Here is a 16,092-nt window from a genome sequence, read left to right as displayed (position 1 = left end):
CGTTTTATAAAAGTTGTGCGTAGGGTGGAGAAAGGAACTCGAGCCACAGGTCTTCAGGCAGTCGGTCTGCACCCACAGGTAGGTTACATGAGGATACCCTGGGGGAGGTTGCCACCATGTTGAGCTCCAGCAACTCTTCCCCAATGAGGCAGTTGGAAGGACTGAAGGTCCCCTGCCTCCCCACAGCTGCCTATGCCCCCTTCTCTCCCGGCAAGCAATTGGAAGAAGAAGAAGAGTTTGGATTTGATATCCCGCTTTTCACTACCCGAAGGAGTCTCAAAGCGGCTAACATTCTCCTTTCCCTTCCTCCCCCACAACAAACACTCTGTGAGGTGAGTGGGGCTGAGAGACTTCAAAGAAGTGTGACTAGCCCAAGGTCACCCAGCAGCTGCATGTGGAGGAGCGGAGACGCAAACCCGGTTCACCAGATTACAAGTCTACCACTCTTAACCACTACACCACACTGGCTTGGAGACTGCGCCTGTGCACAACCAATCTCTCCTCTGCTCTTTTCATTTCTTTGCGTGTTCGGGGAGACTGGGTAGGAGGTGAGCGGGTCACAGCAGGAGGGGGAGACGCCCTGGATTCTGCAGCAGCCTGCCTCATCTCTGCCTCCTGACTCCTCACCTCTCCTGCCTCTGAGACTGAACTGCTCTCTGCCTCAGCCTCTTCCTGCTCACTAAACCATGTTGCCTCTTCAGCTTCCGACACCTCCTCCTCCCAGTCTCCTCCTCCTCCCCCCTCTGACCACTCATCGTCATCCCACCACCAATCCCCAGGCTCCGACCCTTCTTCCCCTGGGGATTCCCCAGCTGGTGCCTCCCCCACTCCTCTGATTCCAGCCAGTCCATGACATCCACTTTCTTCTGATGAGATGCTCATTTCATCAGTTTCCATGAGAGCCGCAATATGGCAAGAGCAGGGGGTGGTGAACCTCTGCAGGTTTAAGGGGCTGGGTATGTTTCAATGCTAAAATTGCTGAGGTTATTTGCAACTCAAAATTCAGATTCACCGGGAGAGGCAACTAGATTTCAAGGCGAAGAGCCTGAAATAGCCCCAATGCGGCTTCTTTTACACAAACACACACATACCACATAGATATGTCAAACCTGGGCCCCGGGAAAAGAATGGCAGAGGGAGAAATAAAAATGCTCACTGCAAATTTGAGGCCGGAGAGGTCAGCGTCTGTTTCCTGCAGCCAATCGTAGAAATCCTGGGCGTTGTCTGTGGGATCCCCTTCTCCGTACGTGGCCATACAGAAGACCGCTAGTGACTTATCGATCTCAGAGAGGCGGCTCAAGTCGGCCTGGGAATGAGAGTGTGGCAGCACGTAAGGAGACAGCTCCTGAGAATGTCAAGAGTTCTTCAGAAGAATCCCAAACACCCCTGGCATGTGATCTTAGGCAACTATCTTCCTTTGGTTGGAAACATTCTTTGGGACGAGCCAAGTATTTGTGTGCAAGACAGGTGTTGAAAGCCAAAGGACGGGCACATTATGTCACCCACTCATTCCACATCTCCAGTGTTAAGGGGAGGACCATGCTTAGGTTGCAAGAAGGCATAGTTACACAAAGGATTCACTGAAGCAATTCAGGGAAGGCCTTGCTTGTGGGGGAAAGGCTCACAGAGAATAAATGGGTACAAGTTGACCTTTTCAAACTTGGCTGACAAAGGTTAAAGACACTGAAACAGGGCCCTGTCCTGACTTTGGATTATTGTGGGCCCCACCTTGCTTGAAAAGACTTACTATCAAATGCTGCATTGAGATTTTGCATCAAAAGATTCTCTAATGGAACTGGAACCTGAACTATTTGATTAAATATTATTGAACTGAGACATTACATTTGAAAATGTTCAGTTTGTGAAAACTATTTAAAGACAAAGTTTGTCCTCTAGATCGGACATATACTCTTGAAAATTGCATCGCTATATAAATTGTATGGTTGTATGTTTCTCGTCTTTTATGTTTACTATTGAGTTGTGAATAGGGATTATTCTCATTATTGAATGGTAATTGTTGTCCTGAGTTCTTTGTTTGCTTTCTAATTACTTGTGGGGAAAGCGGGGCAGGGCTTGTCCCTCATCAAGTCAAGGACCCAAAAGGGCTGGATTTGCAGAGAACATACCAGGTCATACTCCTCTGGGTCAGCAGACATGCCCCGCATCCCATAACGATGGGCGTCTTTAGCAAGGCGGTTGGCAAATTCTTCACCAGTTCCCGTCTGAGATCCATAGAACACCACTATGTTTCTGCCCTGAGAAGGAAAGACAACTCAAGTCAGTTAAAAAAAAAACTCTGGGATCACTCATCACCAAAGGCCTGGTCCCAACCTCCGCCTTAAGTGTTTCTGAAACAGTCTATGCAAAGTTGGTCTGCTCCACACTGGGGCAGCAGGTGAAAGTGGTAAAACCGTCCCTGAACGGCACCCATTTCAGGCAGCAGGGAAGGTACGGGGGAGTTTTGTGGGGGTTTGACGCGAATCAACCCAAATTTCCACTTCCTGACCCAGTACACAGATTGGACCACAGTTCCCCATGCTCCTCTGAGTTTTGAAGGTGGTCCTCAATTCAAGAAATGCATATTTTCAGAGTTTATGGGGGGGGGATGAGTGCAAAAATATTAGTATTTTGGGGAGAAATGCATGCAATATAAATACTGGTGGAGTTTTTATTATTATTATGAAACAACATTTATATGCCACTTGATTGGCAGAGAGGTGGCTCCTTCCTGCCCGCTACGGGCCGTAGCTCAGAGGCAGAGTTTGCATGCAGAAGATCCCGGGTTCAATCCCTCCAGGTAGGGATGGGAAATATTCCCTGCTTGAAACCCTGGTGTTGTTGCCAGCCAGTGCAGGCAATACTGACCTAGACAGGCCAATGATCTGACTCTGTATAAGGCAGTTATCCTCCCATTCCAGCCCTTTCCTAAGATCCACAAGGACTAGAATCAATCCTTTAGGAACAGCTGGGAAAAGACTTCAGCCTGAAATCCTGGAGAGCCACTGCTGCCACCCCAGGTAGGCAATACTGAGCTAGATAGATCAATGGCCTGACTTGGGGCAAAGCTACTTCCTGCATTCCTAACCAGTATCACCATTCAGCTGGCTCAGTCACTCCATAGCAGAGGATCAAGGCTTGTGGACAATGCCTTGGGGAGCTTCCATTTCTAGCCTACTAGCTTAAAAGTATGAACATAATAGAAGAACATACCGTCTTTTTCATTTTCTCAATGAAGCTGCCCTCATTTGTTGTCTTCTCTCTGGAGGAAAAAGAGATAAGAGTTATCATTCATTCATTCATTCATTTATGATTTTCAGTTATATACATTTCAATAGTTTCACAGTCATTTTAACATTTCAAAACTCGACTTCCTTCCACCTCTTTCTGAGGTTCCTTAAATTCATTTTTATCATTTCCTGCATATTCTACACCAACTTATTCTTTTATTCATCTACTTATATACTCTTATGAAACTGCAGGTTATTACAATAATCCTGCCAATGCCCTTATCTGCTTACCATTTGTTTGTAAATATTCAATAAACCATTTCCATTCTTTAAATAAAAAGTTTTGTCATCTTGATTTTTTATTTTGTTTTTTTTCTGGTAAGTTTCACCATTTCTTCACAGTCCGTAAGTTTTTTTTCCCTTTCTTCTTTCGTCGGGAATTCTTCTTTCCATTTTTGGGCAAATAACTTTTTTGCTGCTGTAGTCGCATGTGTGAATAAATTTCTACACTGTTTAGATAGTTCTACCCCTATAATTCCCAAAAGGAAAGCTTCTGGGTTGGTTGGTTGGTTGGTTTACAAATGTTATATTAAACATATTTTTCAATTCATTATATAAGAGAGATAAAGTTATCGAAGTCTCATGGCAGCAAGATTCACTGGGCTAGTGGCTGGATCTCCAACTCCACCGACGACGAGAATTGCCAACTCTGACACTTTTATTCCATGCTTTTGCCATGCAAAACCCCTTCCCAGGGCCACATTCCAGTGACAGGCAGCAGCAAAAATGGGCCTTTTAGTTTTGCACAGCAAGCTAGTTCCTACACACACAAATCCCCATCTTTCCTATAACCAGGAAAGCAAAAGGCATGATCTGAGTTCAAGGACACATTCCAGCCAGGCAGAAACACTCAACAAGGGTCCAAATCCGGGCTAGTGAGAGGCGTGGCCTGGAGAGGATACAAGGGCCAAGTAGAGAGGGCTTGGGGGCCACTTTCATTGCTCAGGCACGAGATTCCCAAACCTTGCTGTAAAGTCCTGAGCATAGTTTCCCTCACTGTGCAACCATCTCTCGCTTGTGGAGAACTACTGTCCCAGGTGCCATGGAAGAGAGATTTTATTTTTTTACACAATGGTGGTAAAATATACCAGCAAAAGGTAGGAACTGGGTCGTCCCCAGTTCGAATCAGCCCTCTGCTTCCAGAGTCTCACTCTCTCAGGCTTCAACATCAGCAATGAGGGGGGCAGCAATTCTGGCCTACCTTGCAGGGTCACTTCTTAAGGATTACAAGAAAACGGTATGCAAGGGTCGTTCAGACACCGTTGGCAGCGGTGAAATTATTGCAACTTTTGCATCCCCACTCCTTTTCCTCCAACGACCACCCTTTGACGTGAGCTATGACTATTTAGCTGAGAGGATTTGCATACCACAATTTAAAATCCCCACCAGACACTGTCTGGGGCAGGAGGAGCTCAGAAGGGCACAATGAAACAGGATCAGGAAAAAGCCATAGACAAAACAATGTTGTCGCAGCTAAGAGGATCATGTGGAATGGGTAGAATATAAAAGTCAGAAATAAATCAAGTCTTAAGGTTATGCTGAGAGACAGTGACTATGCTAAGGACACCCAGAAAACCTTCATGGCCAAACAGGCATTTGTTTAGCTCTTGACCCAGTCTCCTACTAAATCATTCCTGCTCACACCAAGAGCTATGCTTACAGGGTTCGCAGTGGATTTCTTACCCCGTTCAGAAAAGGACAACCGAAATGATCAAGGGGATGACTCCCTTATGAGGAGAAGTTGCAGCATTTGGGAGTAAGAGGCGACATGACAGACGTCTGTAAAATGATGCACAACCGGGAGAAAGGGGAAAGGAAAAGGTTTGTCTCCCTCTCTCGTAACACTAGAACTCTTTGGACATCCAATGAAGCTGAACAGAAAGGTCCTTCTTCGTGCACCGCAGTGTTAAACTATGGAACTCACTTCCACAGGAAGGTATCAGCTTGGGTGGATTTAAAAGAGGATTGGACCAACTCACAGAGCAGGAGAAGGCTATCAGTGGCTACTAGCCATGCTGGTTCTGCTCTTTCTTCACAGTCGGAGGCAGCAATAACAATAATAATAATTTGTGTTGTTGTTTTTTTGCCCTGCCCATCTGGCTGGGTTTCCCCAGCCACTCTGGGTGGCTCCCAACTGAATATTAAAAACACAACACAGCATTAAACATTAAAAACTTCCCTAAACAGGGCTGCCTTCAGAGGTCTTTTAAAAGTAGGATAATTGCTTAATTCCTTGACATTTGATCAGAGCTGTCAACCTTCCTTTTTTTGCATTGGGAAACGGCCATAGCTGTCAACTTTCCCTCTTTTTTTGCAATGGGGAACGGCGCTGGAATAAGGGAATTTCCCGCAAATAAGGGCAAGTTGACAGCTATGCATTTGATGGGAGGGCGTTCCACAGGGCAGGCGCCGCTACCGAGAAGGCCCTCTGACTGGTTCCCTGTAACCTCATTTCTCGCAGTGAGGGAACCGCCAGAAGGCCCTCGGCGCTGGAACTCAGTGTCCGGGCAGAACGATGGGGGTGGAGACGCTCCTTCAGGTATACAGGACCGAGGCAACGCTTCTGAATACCAGTTGCTGGAAGCCACAGGAGGGGAGGGGGCTCTTCTGCTCGAATCCTGCTTGCGGGTTTCCCCCATTCCACTGGCCTGATTTGGAAACCTGTTCTTGTGTCCCCTGTTGCTCCAGAGGGCAGGAGCAGGACCCACGGGGGACCCAATTGCAAGGCAGCAGGTTTTGGGTGAGCGTTCGGAAACACTTTGCAAGGGTGAAAGGCTTTTTGACAGTGGAACAGGCTGCTTTTCCTTTGCTGCTACCTGCATTGCAGGGGGTTGGACTAGTTGGCTTTTGGGGGTCCCGCCAAACTCTGCAATTCTATGATTCTAGGGGTGGCTGTGTTGCAACCAGCACTGCAGATCTTGCACCCTGAGCAGAGGCGGGCGGGCTGGCTGGCCTCCAATGGGCCCCCCCTTTCAACTCTGACGCTCCGCAGACGGGACTGCTGCGTCAACAGACCTTGTCCTGGGAGAGGAGGCTGCCTCACCAAGGCCTTTTAGCGCAGCAGCCTTGGAGAGAGGCAAGGCTGTCTGGAGGGGGGGGGGGAGGCAGACGTCCCCCTCCTCCCCCCCAAAAAAATAAGGAAGAAGAAGAGGAGTAGAGAGCCAAGCTCATTAGGCAAGCAAGCAAACGCGAGCTTCAGAAAAGTCCTGGAGGGCCCAAGGCTTTGTGCTTGAGGAGGCTTTGCAAGCAGCGCTTCCGGTGGTGAGCAACAAGGACAGCTCATCCGAGAGGGATCTCCAAATTGGCCTGAACGAAGCACACATCTGGATGTGGGAGGCGTGGGCCTCAAGAGGCGAAAGAGATGGAGATGTTTTTATTTTGCATGGGGGAGACAGACAGAGAGAGAGAGAGAGAGAGAGAGAGAGAGAGAGGAGGAGCGAGCGAGAGGCCTAATTGGATCCCACAGGAGGCGAGGAGGATGCTTTTCAAAGGAGGAGGAGAGGAGTTGGCTGTCTGCCTGCTCCTAACAGCAGCCAAGAGCAGAGACATGGAATTGGTTCCCATTCCTGTTTCACAATACGAGAAGAATGTGAGGCAGGCGGGGAAAGGAAAGCGGGGCGGGGGGGGGGGATCAGCATGGTTTGCCAGCTTTGGATTTCAAGCACAGCACAACACGCAAAGAGGCATTGCAGGGGGTTGGTCTAGATGAACCTGGGGACCCTTCTGATTCTACAGTCCTTTGATTCTATGACACACAGACAGTCACATTCTGCAGGGTCAGAGCTGGAGTGGGTGGGGCCAGGGGGTAAGGGCGGAGCTTGGAGGGGGTTTCAAAGGGGAGGGGAGGAGTCAGCTGGTGGGTGGAACTCAGAGCAGCTTTCACCAACCGAGGGCCGCACAGAGTGGCTGGGGGAAGCCAGTCAGATGGGTGGGGTACAAATAATGAATAATAATAATTATTATTATTATTATTATTATTATTATTATTATTATTATTAATTACAACTGGAAAAAGGCAGGTGGGCAAGGCAGATAGGCCAGAGCTTCATCTCAAGAGAGCCAATGGGGGTGTGTGGAGTGTTTAAGAGTGCCGGACTAGGATTTGGGAGAGTCCAGGGTTCGAATCCCCGCTCAGCCACAAAAGTCACCTTGGCAGCCAATCACTGAGTCCCAGTCTAAGCTACCTCATAGGGTTGTTGTGGGAATTGAGGGAGGAAAAGCCATTTGTGTGCCCTTCAGAGAAAAGGGTGAGATAGAAACACAATAAATGAATAAAAGCAAAAATAAATAGGAGCTGTAGTAAAAGAAAAGAAAAGAAAAGAAAAGAAGGATAAGACAGGATATTAACCATGCAGATTCAGGGTATATACATAAAGCTACTCTTGAGGTACATTTCTCTCCTCCCATTTTACAGGTGGGGAACTCTGCTGCCAAAATCTGCTGTGGCCAACAGTATAGCCACAGCCAGAGAATCTGTAAGCTGAAACCGTCAACAACGCACCCCTTGTCTTTGCTGGTCCATCGTGGATCAGCATTTCACAGCACTCACACCAGAGAGCATGTGAGCCCTTTGCCCTGGCATGCAAAGAGGACAGGACTGATTTATTCAGAACAGATAAACAACAGTGGAACTCCCTCCCGCAGGAGGGCAGCGATGGCCACCAACTTGGGTGGCTTTAAAAGAGAACTAGACAAATTCGTGGAGGAGGAGAGGGCGAGCAATGTCAACTAGTAGAGTCTCATGCTCTACTGACCAAGCTAGATTTTCTTGCTGCAGATTTAAAATCACCTTGATGTAAAAAAAAATCAGCCCACCCTGCCAGCCATTGCCAAAAGATTAAAAAAGAAAAGAGAAGACTGCAAAATGTAATTTTAAAAAAAGAAACTTTAGAAGGAGGGATGCCTTTGGAAACCCCAGGTATACACTCTTACTTGGGATAGCTATTCCCCTTAAATTTAATGGGACCTGTTTCTAAGCAGGAAGTGCAGTTACACTAGAAATTGAATCTGCAGGCTCCTTGCAGGGAAACTTTCTAAAACAGATTAAAACAGCCTTGCTAGTGAAGTCCACAGGAGATAAAATCTGAGACCCACGTAGCTACATACACTCATAATTCATGACTCGTACAATACTGACAGCTGTGGCTCAACTCTTCTGGTTTACAAAAACCACCCTGGCTAGTTGTTCGGAAGAGATTATGACTTGCCCTCAAGCCCAATAGGTATCTGCAAGCATGAATCAGAACGGAGATTCTCCTCTCGCCTTTGCCATCCTAACTGTGACAGCGGCTGCATAGCTGAATACTTTAAAAAACTATCCGAGAATCCCTGCTGAATCAGATCCAGGGGCCCCTCTGGTCCAATATCCTGTTTCCCACACTATCCGGCCAAGACGCCTCTTCTGGGAATCGAACAGGCGGAGGCAGCAGCAGATCCCTGTTACATCTGGTCTCCAACGATAGACTGGTTTTGTAAATGGAGGTTCCACTCCTCTTGTGACTAATGATGACATTAAAGAAGAGCCCTGGAGGATAAGACTATGGATCTATCCAGATTTAGCCAATCAGGAAGCTCCCAAGCAGGGCAGAAGCCCCCCCCCCCATCTTGGTGCTCCCAAGAAACTGACAGATATGCTGCCACTCAACCTGGATATGAGCCGGCATGGTAAATAACTATTAAGGGAAACTAACTACTCCAAACAAATAAACCAATGCTGAATATTGAGAACCCTGAATATGTGCAAAATAAGGGGTGGGTGGGAAGACACGATACTGACCCTCCTTACAAGGCTGATGTCAGGGAACTTGCACAAAGAACAATTATTATTAATTTCCTTAAATGTATATACCCTGCCTTTTGTCCCGTTGCGGAACGCAGAGTGGCATATACAGGCTTCCTAGACACGGTGGCTGTTGGCCTCATGTGCCTCCACACCTGCAAATTTATTATTAGTCTGGAAAAGAGACTTACTGTATAGGCCCAGGTCAGAGCAATGGACCATCCAGCTTAGTCTGGACTTACTCTGACTGGCAGCAGCTCTCCAGGATCTTTTAACTGGGGATGCAGGGTGAGGTGTGTGCTGAAGCAGGAGCCAGCATCCTGCCATGCACTGAGCCACAGGACCCCTCCTCCTAAACATTTTGACACCTGGGCCTTCGAGAAAAGAACATGCTGGCCCCTATGAAGTTTTGGGTGCTTTAGCAAGCTGGAACACAAATCCTGGTGGTGTTGGATTTTGGGTCCATCCAGCTCAGTATTGTCTACACAGACTGGCAGCAAGGGATTCAAGAGAGGAACTCTTCCGGTCCTTCCTGGAGATACCACTGAGGTTTCGACCTGGGACCTTCTGCATGCAAAGCGGATGCTCTTTCCTGCCCACTTGGCTGCAGCCCTTCCCCAAAACAGTGGGGGAAAGAAGAGAGAAAAAGGAAGAGGATCGAGCCATTCCTGCAACACACAGAGAAGGAAACCAGCCTCACGCGGCAGCATCCTTGTGAACTGCAGAGGGCTTTTCTCTCAATGGAGCTCCCCCCCCCCCCCGCCAGCCTCCAGGGAAGTTTTTGCATCCAAAAAGGTTGGCTCAAGTAAGTTCAAGAAGAGCCAGCCTTGCATCCGAGGCGCAGAGCCACAAAACCTCCCAAAAGCGCACATCCGCTTACTTACCTCCCCGGAGGACCCTCCTCAGGTGGAGACGAGTATGTGCAGCCCATGGTGGGTTTCGACCCTGTACTTTCATGCCAGCTGCAGGGAGCCAAGGGGACTGAGCTGCGCTCCGCCGCGAGACAGGCACGCACACGAGGGATCCCTCGCCCCCCTGAGCCCTCTCCCAGGGCTTAAAAAGCCAGCGGCCACAGCCTCCCTTTTGTCTAAGAGCGGAGCAGAGCTCTGCATACCAAGTCCCTGCAAAGAGACTGGCTCGATCCCTCTGGGATTCGTGCCGGCTGCCTTTGAGAAAGTTACCCGGAGGGTCCGGCACGAACCCAACTATACTCCCAACATCTGGCGGGAGCAGAAAGGAATGAGTGGCGGGGGGGGAGAGAGAAACTCAAGAATGAAAACTCCCAGGGTCCCTTGCAACACTCCCCATCTCTCTAACCATTCAAGGGTTGAAGGGGGGGGGGAAGAGAGAGAGAGAGAGAGAGAGAGAGAGAGAGAGAGAGAGAGAGAAAGAGAGAGAGAGAGAGAGAGAGACGTCTCACGGACAGAAACGCCTGTTGCCCTAACAACAGGTTTACATCACAGCACTATTTTTTAATTAAATAATTAAAAGCATTTCTGCCACTTCCCCCAGAGCTCTTGTCCCCGCAGGACCTTCCTGTAGAGGAAGTCAAGGGAGGGGAGAGTGTCCTAAAAGGTTAATCCTCTCCCCCAAAACTTTTCTTTAAAAATAAAAAGTTGTTCCCCACGGCCAGCCTGCCCCATGGGCCTCGGTGTGGGGAAAATGCAGCGCGCAGAAGGAAGGGGGCCACAGAATTAACACGCGGCATATCTTGGCGCGAGCTGGTTTGTGTTATTCTGCTTTTGCACCGAAGGCAAGCTGCAGAGTCTGCGACAGAAGGAATGGCTGAACACAGGGCTTCCAGACTCACAGACCCTCCGTCGCTGTAGCCCCATCTGCAGTATGCATTTAAAGCAGCAGCATCAACAAATGATTTTAAAGAGGCATGGTTTTCCCCAAAGAATCCTGGGAGCTTGCAGTTAACATAAGAGTGTGGTGCTGATAACGCCAAGGTTGCAGGTTCGATTCTCTTCTGAGCCAGCTGCTTATTCCTGCATTCCAGGGGGTTGGACTAGATGATCCTCAGGGGCCCCCTCCAACTCTTATGATTCTATGACTTGAACAATTGTTTGGGGAGTGATGTGGGTCTAGTTTGTAAGGCAACCCCCCCCCCACCAGCCTAGGGCTCTCCAAATGTTTTGGGACTCTCAACTCCCACCAGGCTGCTGTTGGGAGAAACCATTGCTTCAATTTTTGGACTTGCGACAGGCCCGGCCACCTGAGAAGTGATCGGTGAGGAGGGTCGTGAGAAAGAGGATGCAAAGAAAGGAAAGCCAGCGATCAGGGGCCAAGATTAGAGGCAGAAAAGAGATATTATTCACAGTCAAAGGGGAGCAGGAATAAGTGAAATGACAGCAGACTTGGCTATAGTCAAACAAAGTAAAAGATGCATTTTCAACAAACTCCTTTAAACCCCCAAAAGGTCGTGCCTGGTCAGACCTCTGCCTGGGGGGAAAAGGGGGCAAACTGTAAGTGTGAATAAAAGCTTCCTCTATTCCATTTATTAAGAGAAGTTAATTCATTTTCCTCTAGTGAGGAGGAAGAAGAAAAGACAGCTGTTGATGTACGGAGCGCATCCGGAAAGGAGAGACTGAGGCCAACAGACTGTGAGATAGAATCACAGAATCGGAGAGCTGAAAGGGGTCCACCAAGGGTCATCTAGTCCAACCCCTTGTAATGCAGGAATTTGCAGCTAAAGAATCCCTGGCAGATGGCCATCCAGCCTCCGTTCAAAAAACTTGGGATGAAGAGAGTCCACCACCTTCTGAGGAATTCCATTCCACTGTCAAACAGTCAAGAATATTGAGTCAGAATCTCCTTTCTGGTCATTTGAATCCATTGGTTTGGGTCCTCTCCTCCGGAGCAGCAGAAAACAAGCTTGCTCCATCTTCCATTCGACAGCCCTTCAGGTACTGGAAAATGGCTCTCATGTCTCTTAGTCTCCTCTTTACGAGGCTAAACATGCCAAACTCCCTCAAGCGTTCCTCATAACGCTTCGTTCCCAGACCCTTAACCCTCTTGCTTGCCCTCCACTGCACACGTTCCAGGATATACAGCAACAGGGGACAAAATGGCTGTAAAGTGGGGGGGGGGAACCCATCACCCTGCAAAGACACGAAGCGACATGGGAGCATCACCCCACAGGAACAGCCAGCCAGCCCCATGGCAAAATGAGCAGATTGCCTGGGGGGCGAGGAGGACTGCAGTGTTGGTTCCCCTTTCGGATAATACCTTTTTTGCATTCTGGAGAATACTTATTCCTTCCCTCTTTTGAATGATAGAAGGCTCATCCAGTCCAGCATCCTCTTCTCACAGCGCCCAGCCAGAGGCCTGTGGAAAAGCAGGATCCCATTCCCCTCCTGTGGTTTCCAGCAACTGGTTTTCAGAAGCATTCCTGGCCACAGCAACTGTGGAGGCAGAGCAGAGCCAACGCGGCTAGCAGCCCTCTGCTACATGAATTTGTCCTGTCCCTTTCCAAGCCATCGTTGCCTCCTGTGGGAGTGAGTTCCACAGGAGCTTTCTTTTGCGAACTGGGACCGTGGCATTCCACCTCTCACAGCTGCATTAACCAAACCGCAGATCCAGATTCCTCCCCATGCTCCCCAGGCTGTTTTGTAAACAGAATCTAATCCCTCGAGGATGGCCCAATTGCTGACCCCAGCTGGAATAAATGACACCGTTCTCACACAGAGCAAACTTGGGGCACCCTCTAAGCCTCCTCTACACCATAAAGAAAAGTTGTGTGCTTAAGAGGTTGAGACTTTGAACTGGTCGCACCACCCCAGAAAACATGCTCCACGTGGTCTCTGCTGCAATCCTAGATGTGCTCCCTTCGCACACAGCTTTGCCCCTCTGAGCTAATTTTGGAGGTGATGGTGGTTAACAAGCAATTCTCCTCAAATGCTCTCCGCGGCTTAGGAAGCTGCTTACAGTGTTTCCCAAGTGCTGTACGATTGCTTTAAAATCATGACAAAGCACTTGTAAAAACACTGTTAAATTGCCCCGCACAGTAAGCACCCAACAGCCCCGCAGGAGGTGCAACATCCCTAAACCGAGTCGCTCTTCCCATTCTACAGACGGAGGAAACTGAGGCTGTGAGAGCGGCTCGCTTAAGGTTACCTCGTAGGTTTGCTGCGGAGTCGAGACTTTGAACTGGCGACCTGCTAATGCACCTTCCCATCAGTCAGGTGGGAGGCAAAGGGCAGGATTCAGAACCCCTGCTTGCCCTTAAATGCAGACCTGCGCTCACCCCCAGCTTTAAGGCGTTCACTTGCAAATGCAACACCCACCATTAGCATGGCACTGTGGAAACAATGGCACCCTTGAGATCTTCCCCCGATGCCAACTGAGACTTTTACCTTAGCCTAGTTTGTAGACATCCTCACAGACCCCTCTCCGTCCTCCATCCAGGCCAGCGAGGGGCTTTATCAGCATCCAAGGACATTCCAGCCAGGCAAAAATATCTGGGCTACAAAGCAGGGCTAGGGAGGGTTTGCGGCCTGAGGATTCAGGGGCCACACAGAGATGCCTGCAGGGCCACCACCCCTGCAGGAATGGATGCCATCTGCACACAGCAGAAGCAAAGGTGGAAGGTGAACCGGGCAAAGGATTCTGCATAGACAAACCACCACCACCCCTATTTTGCTGCCACCGCATTTCAGAGTAGGAGAACCACAAGCCCTGCAGCTTCGTTGACTGATGCCAGCCAGCGGCACCTGGCAATCTGGGTCAACTCCCTCTGAACCTCATCGCTTCATACAGTGAATCGCTTTTGTGAAAAATTCCAGCTGAAAAGAAATATGCTAGTATCGTGCGGAGGAATCGTCCTGTCTGAGGCATATTTAGGGAACTCCCCCTCCCGGCTTAACTCCCCAACTTGCCGCATTTTTAAAGCAAACATGATAGAATGCATCGTAAAACAAAAGGATCCGAAAACAGTAGTCAAAATACAATAAAAGCACATTTAGAACTGGGAACTAAAACTCATTGAAGCCCAGAGATTTGCATTGCCTGCACATGAGTTTCTAAAGGCCTGCCTGGAGAGGAAGGTCTTAGCCTGCTGGTGGAAGGATAACAGGGGGGGAGGGAGTAAGACCTCTCCTGGGAGGGGATCTCACAATCTGGGGGCATCCACAGAAAAGGCTCTGTCTTGGGTCACCACCAGCTACACCTCTGGTGCTGATGGGGTCAAGAGAAGGGGGCTCACCAGGCAGGTTTGTGTAGGGAGACACAATCTTTCAGGTAGCCTGCACCCAAAACACCTAGGGCTTTGTAGGACATAATCGTCAGTTTGGACTGTGCCTGGAAACAGACTGTTAGCCACTGAAGTTGTCTTAACGTGCTTCCTGTACCTGGGCCCAGACACCAGTCTGGCCACAGGATTTGGGGCCAGCCGAAGCTTCCAAACCCTTTCCAAAGGCTACGTGTGCAACGTGACTCCAGCACTCGCCTCTCTGAAGCTGTTGGGTGTGTGCCGTCCTGGGTGAAACCCATGTGCCTCGCCACCAACCCACTCACCCTGTTGGCGGCTGGATTTTCGTAAAGTCGGGGACCTCCTCTTTCTTCTTGCGGAAGAAAAACCAGTACGTCAGCAGGCCGATGATGATGGAGAAGAGGAAGACGTCCATCATGCTGAACGGGACCGAAGCCTCCGGGGTCTTTGCGGAGAGAGACTCATCCTTGGATGATGCTGTCCCCATGGCAATGGGAAAACTAAAAGCGAGGAGGAGAAAAGAGATAGCCGTCACATGTCACATATCGGTTTCAGGTCTTGGCAAGAAAGCAGAACTTCCGGAACCAAAGCAACCTCCCGGCTGCGGGGAGATGAGCAGGGATCAGCTCTGTAGTGGGCGAGAAGCAACCTCAGAATATTGTGAAAGAATAATAAAGAGCACCCCTGAGCATAGCCAGAGTTTCTTAAACAGAGTAACCACAGCCACCTACAGAGAGGAGCAAGTGATGTATACGCTACAACTTTAGAAGATTTGACTTAAAGAGTTTGACAGCACGCTGTCGGCACTGCCACACCTTATAAAATTTCGCAAGGCATGTGGGAGGATCATGAGCGCGTCAGTGAGTCTACTCCACAAGAGAGGGCAAACGCTCCTTTTCTCTCACAACGGCACAAGCTTTAACCCTGCCTTTCTAGATGTCAGCTTCAAGGCAGCTCGTGTTATTTTTAGCTGCAAAAGAGCATGGCGTAAGGAGGGGCATGAAAGACACACAATTCAAACGAGCAGCACAGAAGAACAACTTCAAAGAGAAAGCCGCCTTATACCGAGTCAGACCACTGGCCCATTTAGCTGAGTGCTGTCTGCACTGACTGGCAGCAGCTCTCCAAGGTCTCTCCCAAACCTACGCGGGGATTGAACCCGGGACCTTCGGCCTGCAAAGCAGGTGCTCTAACCACCGAGACACAGCCTTCCCCTGTTATTCTGCACGTGGGTTGTGTTTGGCTTTCACGGGGCCACAGCAGAGAGAAAGGAAATGACAGTGGCGCCCACTCCAGAATTTGTTTTATTAGTAACAATGAAGCACCTGGCAGGGTGGATTTGATTTAAATCAAACTGATTTAAATCACTAGTCAGTAAGGCTTGATTCAAATCACAGTTTTCTACATAAAGACTAATTCTCGCTGGTATAACTTTAATATGCAAGTAGATGAAGATTTTTAGAATAACAACTTTTCATATTAGTTTTTTTTTATCCCCAGTTTAATTGGTTATTCATTCATATTTGGACAACTTTTCTGTTGTACTTAGGAAGGAGAAAAATAATCATTACCTTAATAATAACAATTTAAATAGATTTATTAGATTCATTCCACTCCAAACAATCAGAAAAATATTGTTTCTGTTCTATTCACTGAACTTCTTGAAACTTAGTACTGAAGGGGTTGATTCTGTATTCATAGGTTTGTAGAATAGGATTAAGGTCTTTTTCTCAACTCTGTTCACGTTATAACATTTTTGCTGTGAAGAAGAGGCATGTGATCTCTGCTGAGTCAAATTCAGTTTTGAGAACTGC

The 16,092-nt window shown here is 48.6% G+C and overlaps 1 protein-coding gene across 4 annotated transcripts in view; it reads right to left on the bottom strand.

The window, feature by feature from the left end:
• Positions 1–16,092, bottom strand: part of LOC117059712 (NADPH--cytochrome P450 reductase) — a 53,520-nt gene that overhangs the window by 16,137 nt on the left and 21,291 nt on the right. For 2 of the 4 annotated variants that reach the window (XM_033171479.1, XM_033171478.1), the window contains exons 2-5: positions 14,584–14,778; positions 3,211–3,259; positions 2,127–2,255; positions 1,157–1,306 (exon numbers count right to left, since the gene is read on the bottom strand). In XM_033171479.1, coding sequence (XP_033027370.1) covers positions 1,157–1,306; positions 2,127–2,255; positions 3,211–3,259; positions 14,584–14,765 — 510 coding nt within the window. In that variant the 5' untranslated portion in view covers positions 14,766–14,778. Of the gene's footprint in view, positions 1–1,156; positions 1,307–2,126; positions 2,256–3,210; positions 3,260–9,950; positions 10,013–14,583; positions 14,779–16,092 lie in introns of those variants that run through there. The other 2 variants (XM_033171480.1, XM_033171481.1) reach the window with 2 other exon arrangements.

The sequence above is a fragment of the Lacerta agilis genome, chromosome 15, assembly GCF_009819535.1.
Source record: "Lacerta agilis isolate rLacAgi1 chromosome 15, rLacAgi1.pri, whole genome shotgun sequence".
Classification (NCBI taxonomy): domain Eukaryota; kingdom Metazoa; phylum Chordata; class Lepidosauria; order Squamata; family Lacertidae; genus Lacerta; species Lacerta agilis.
This window is presented reverse-complemented; position numbering and strand designations above follow the sequence as displayed.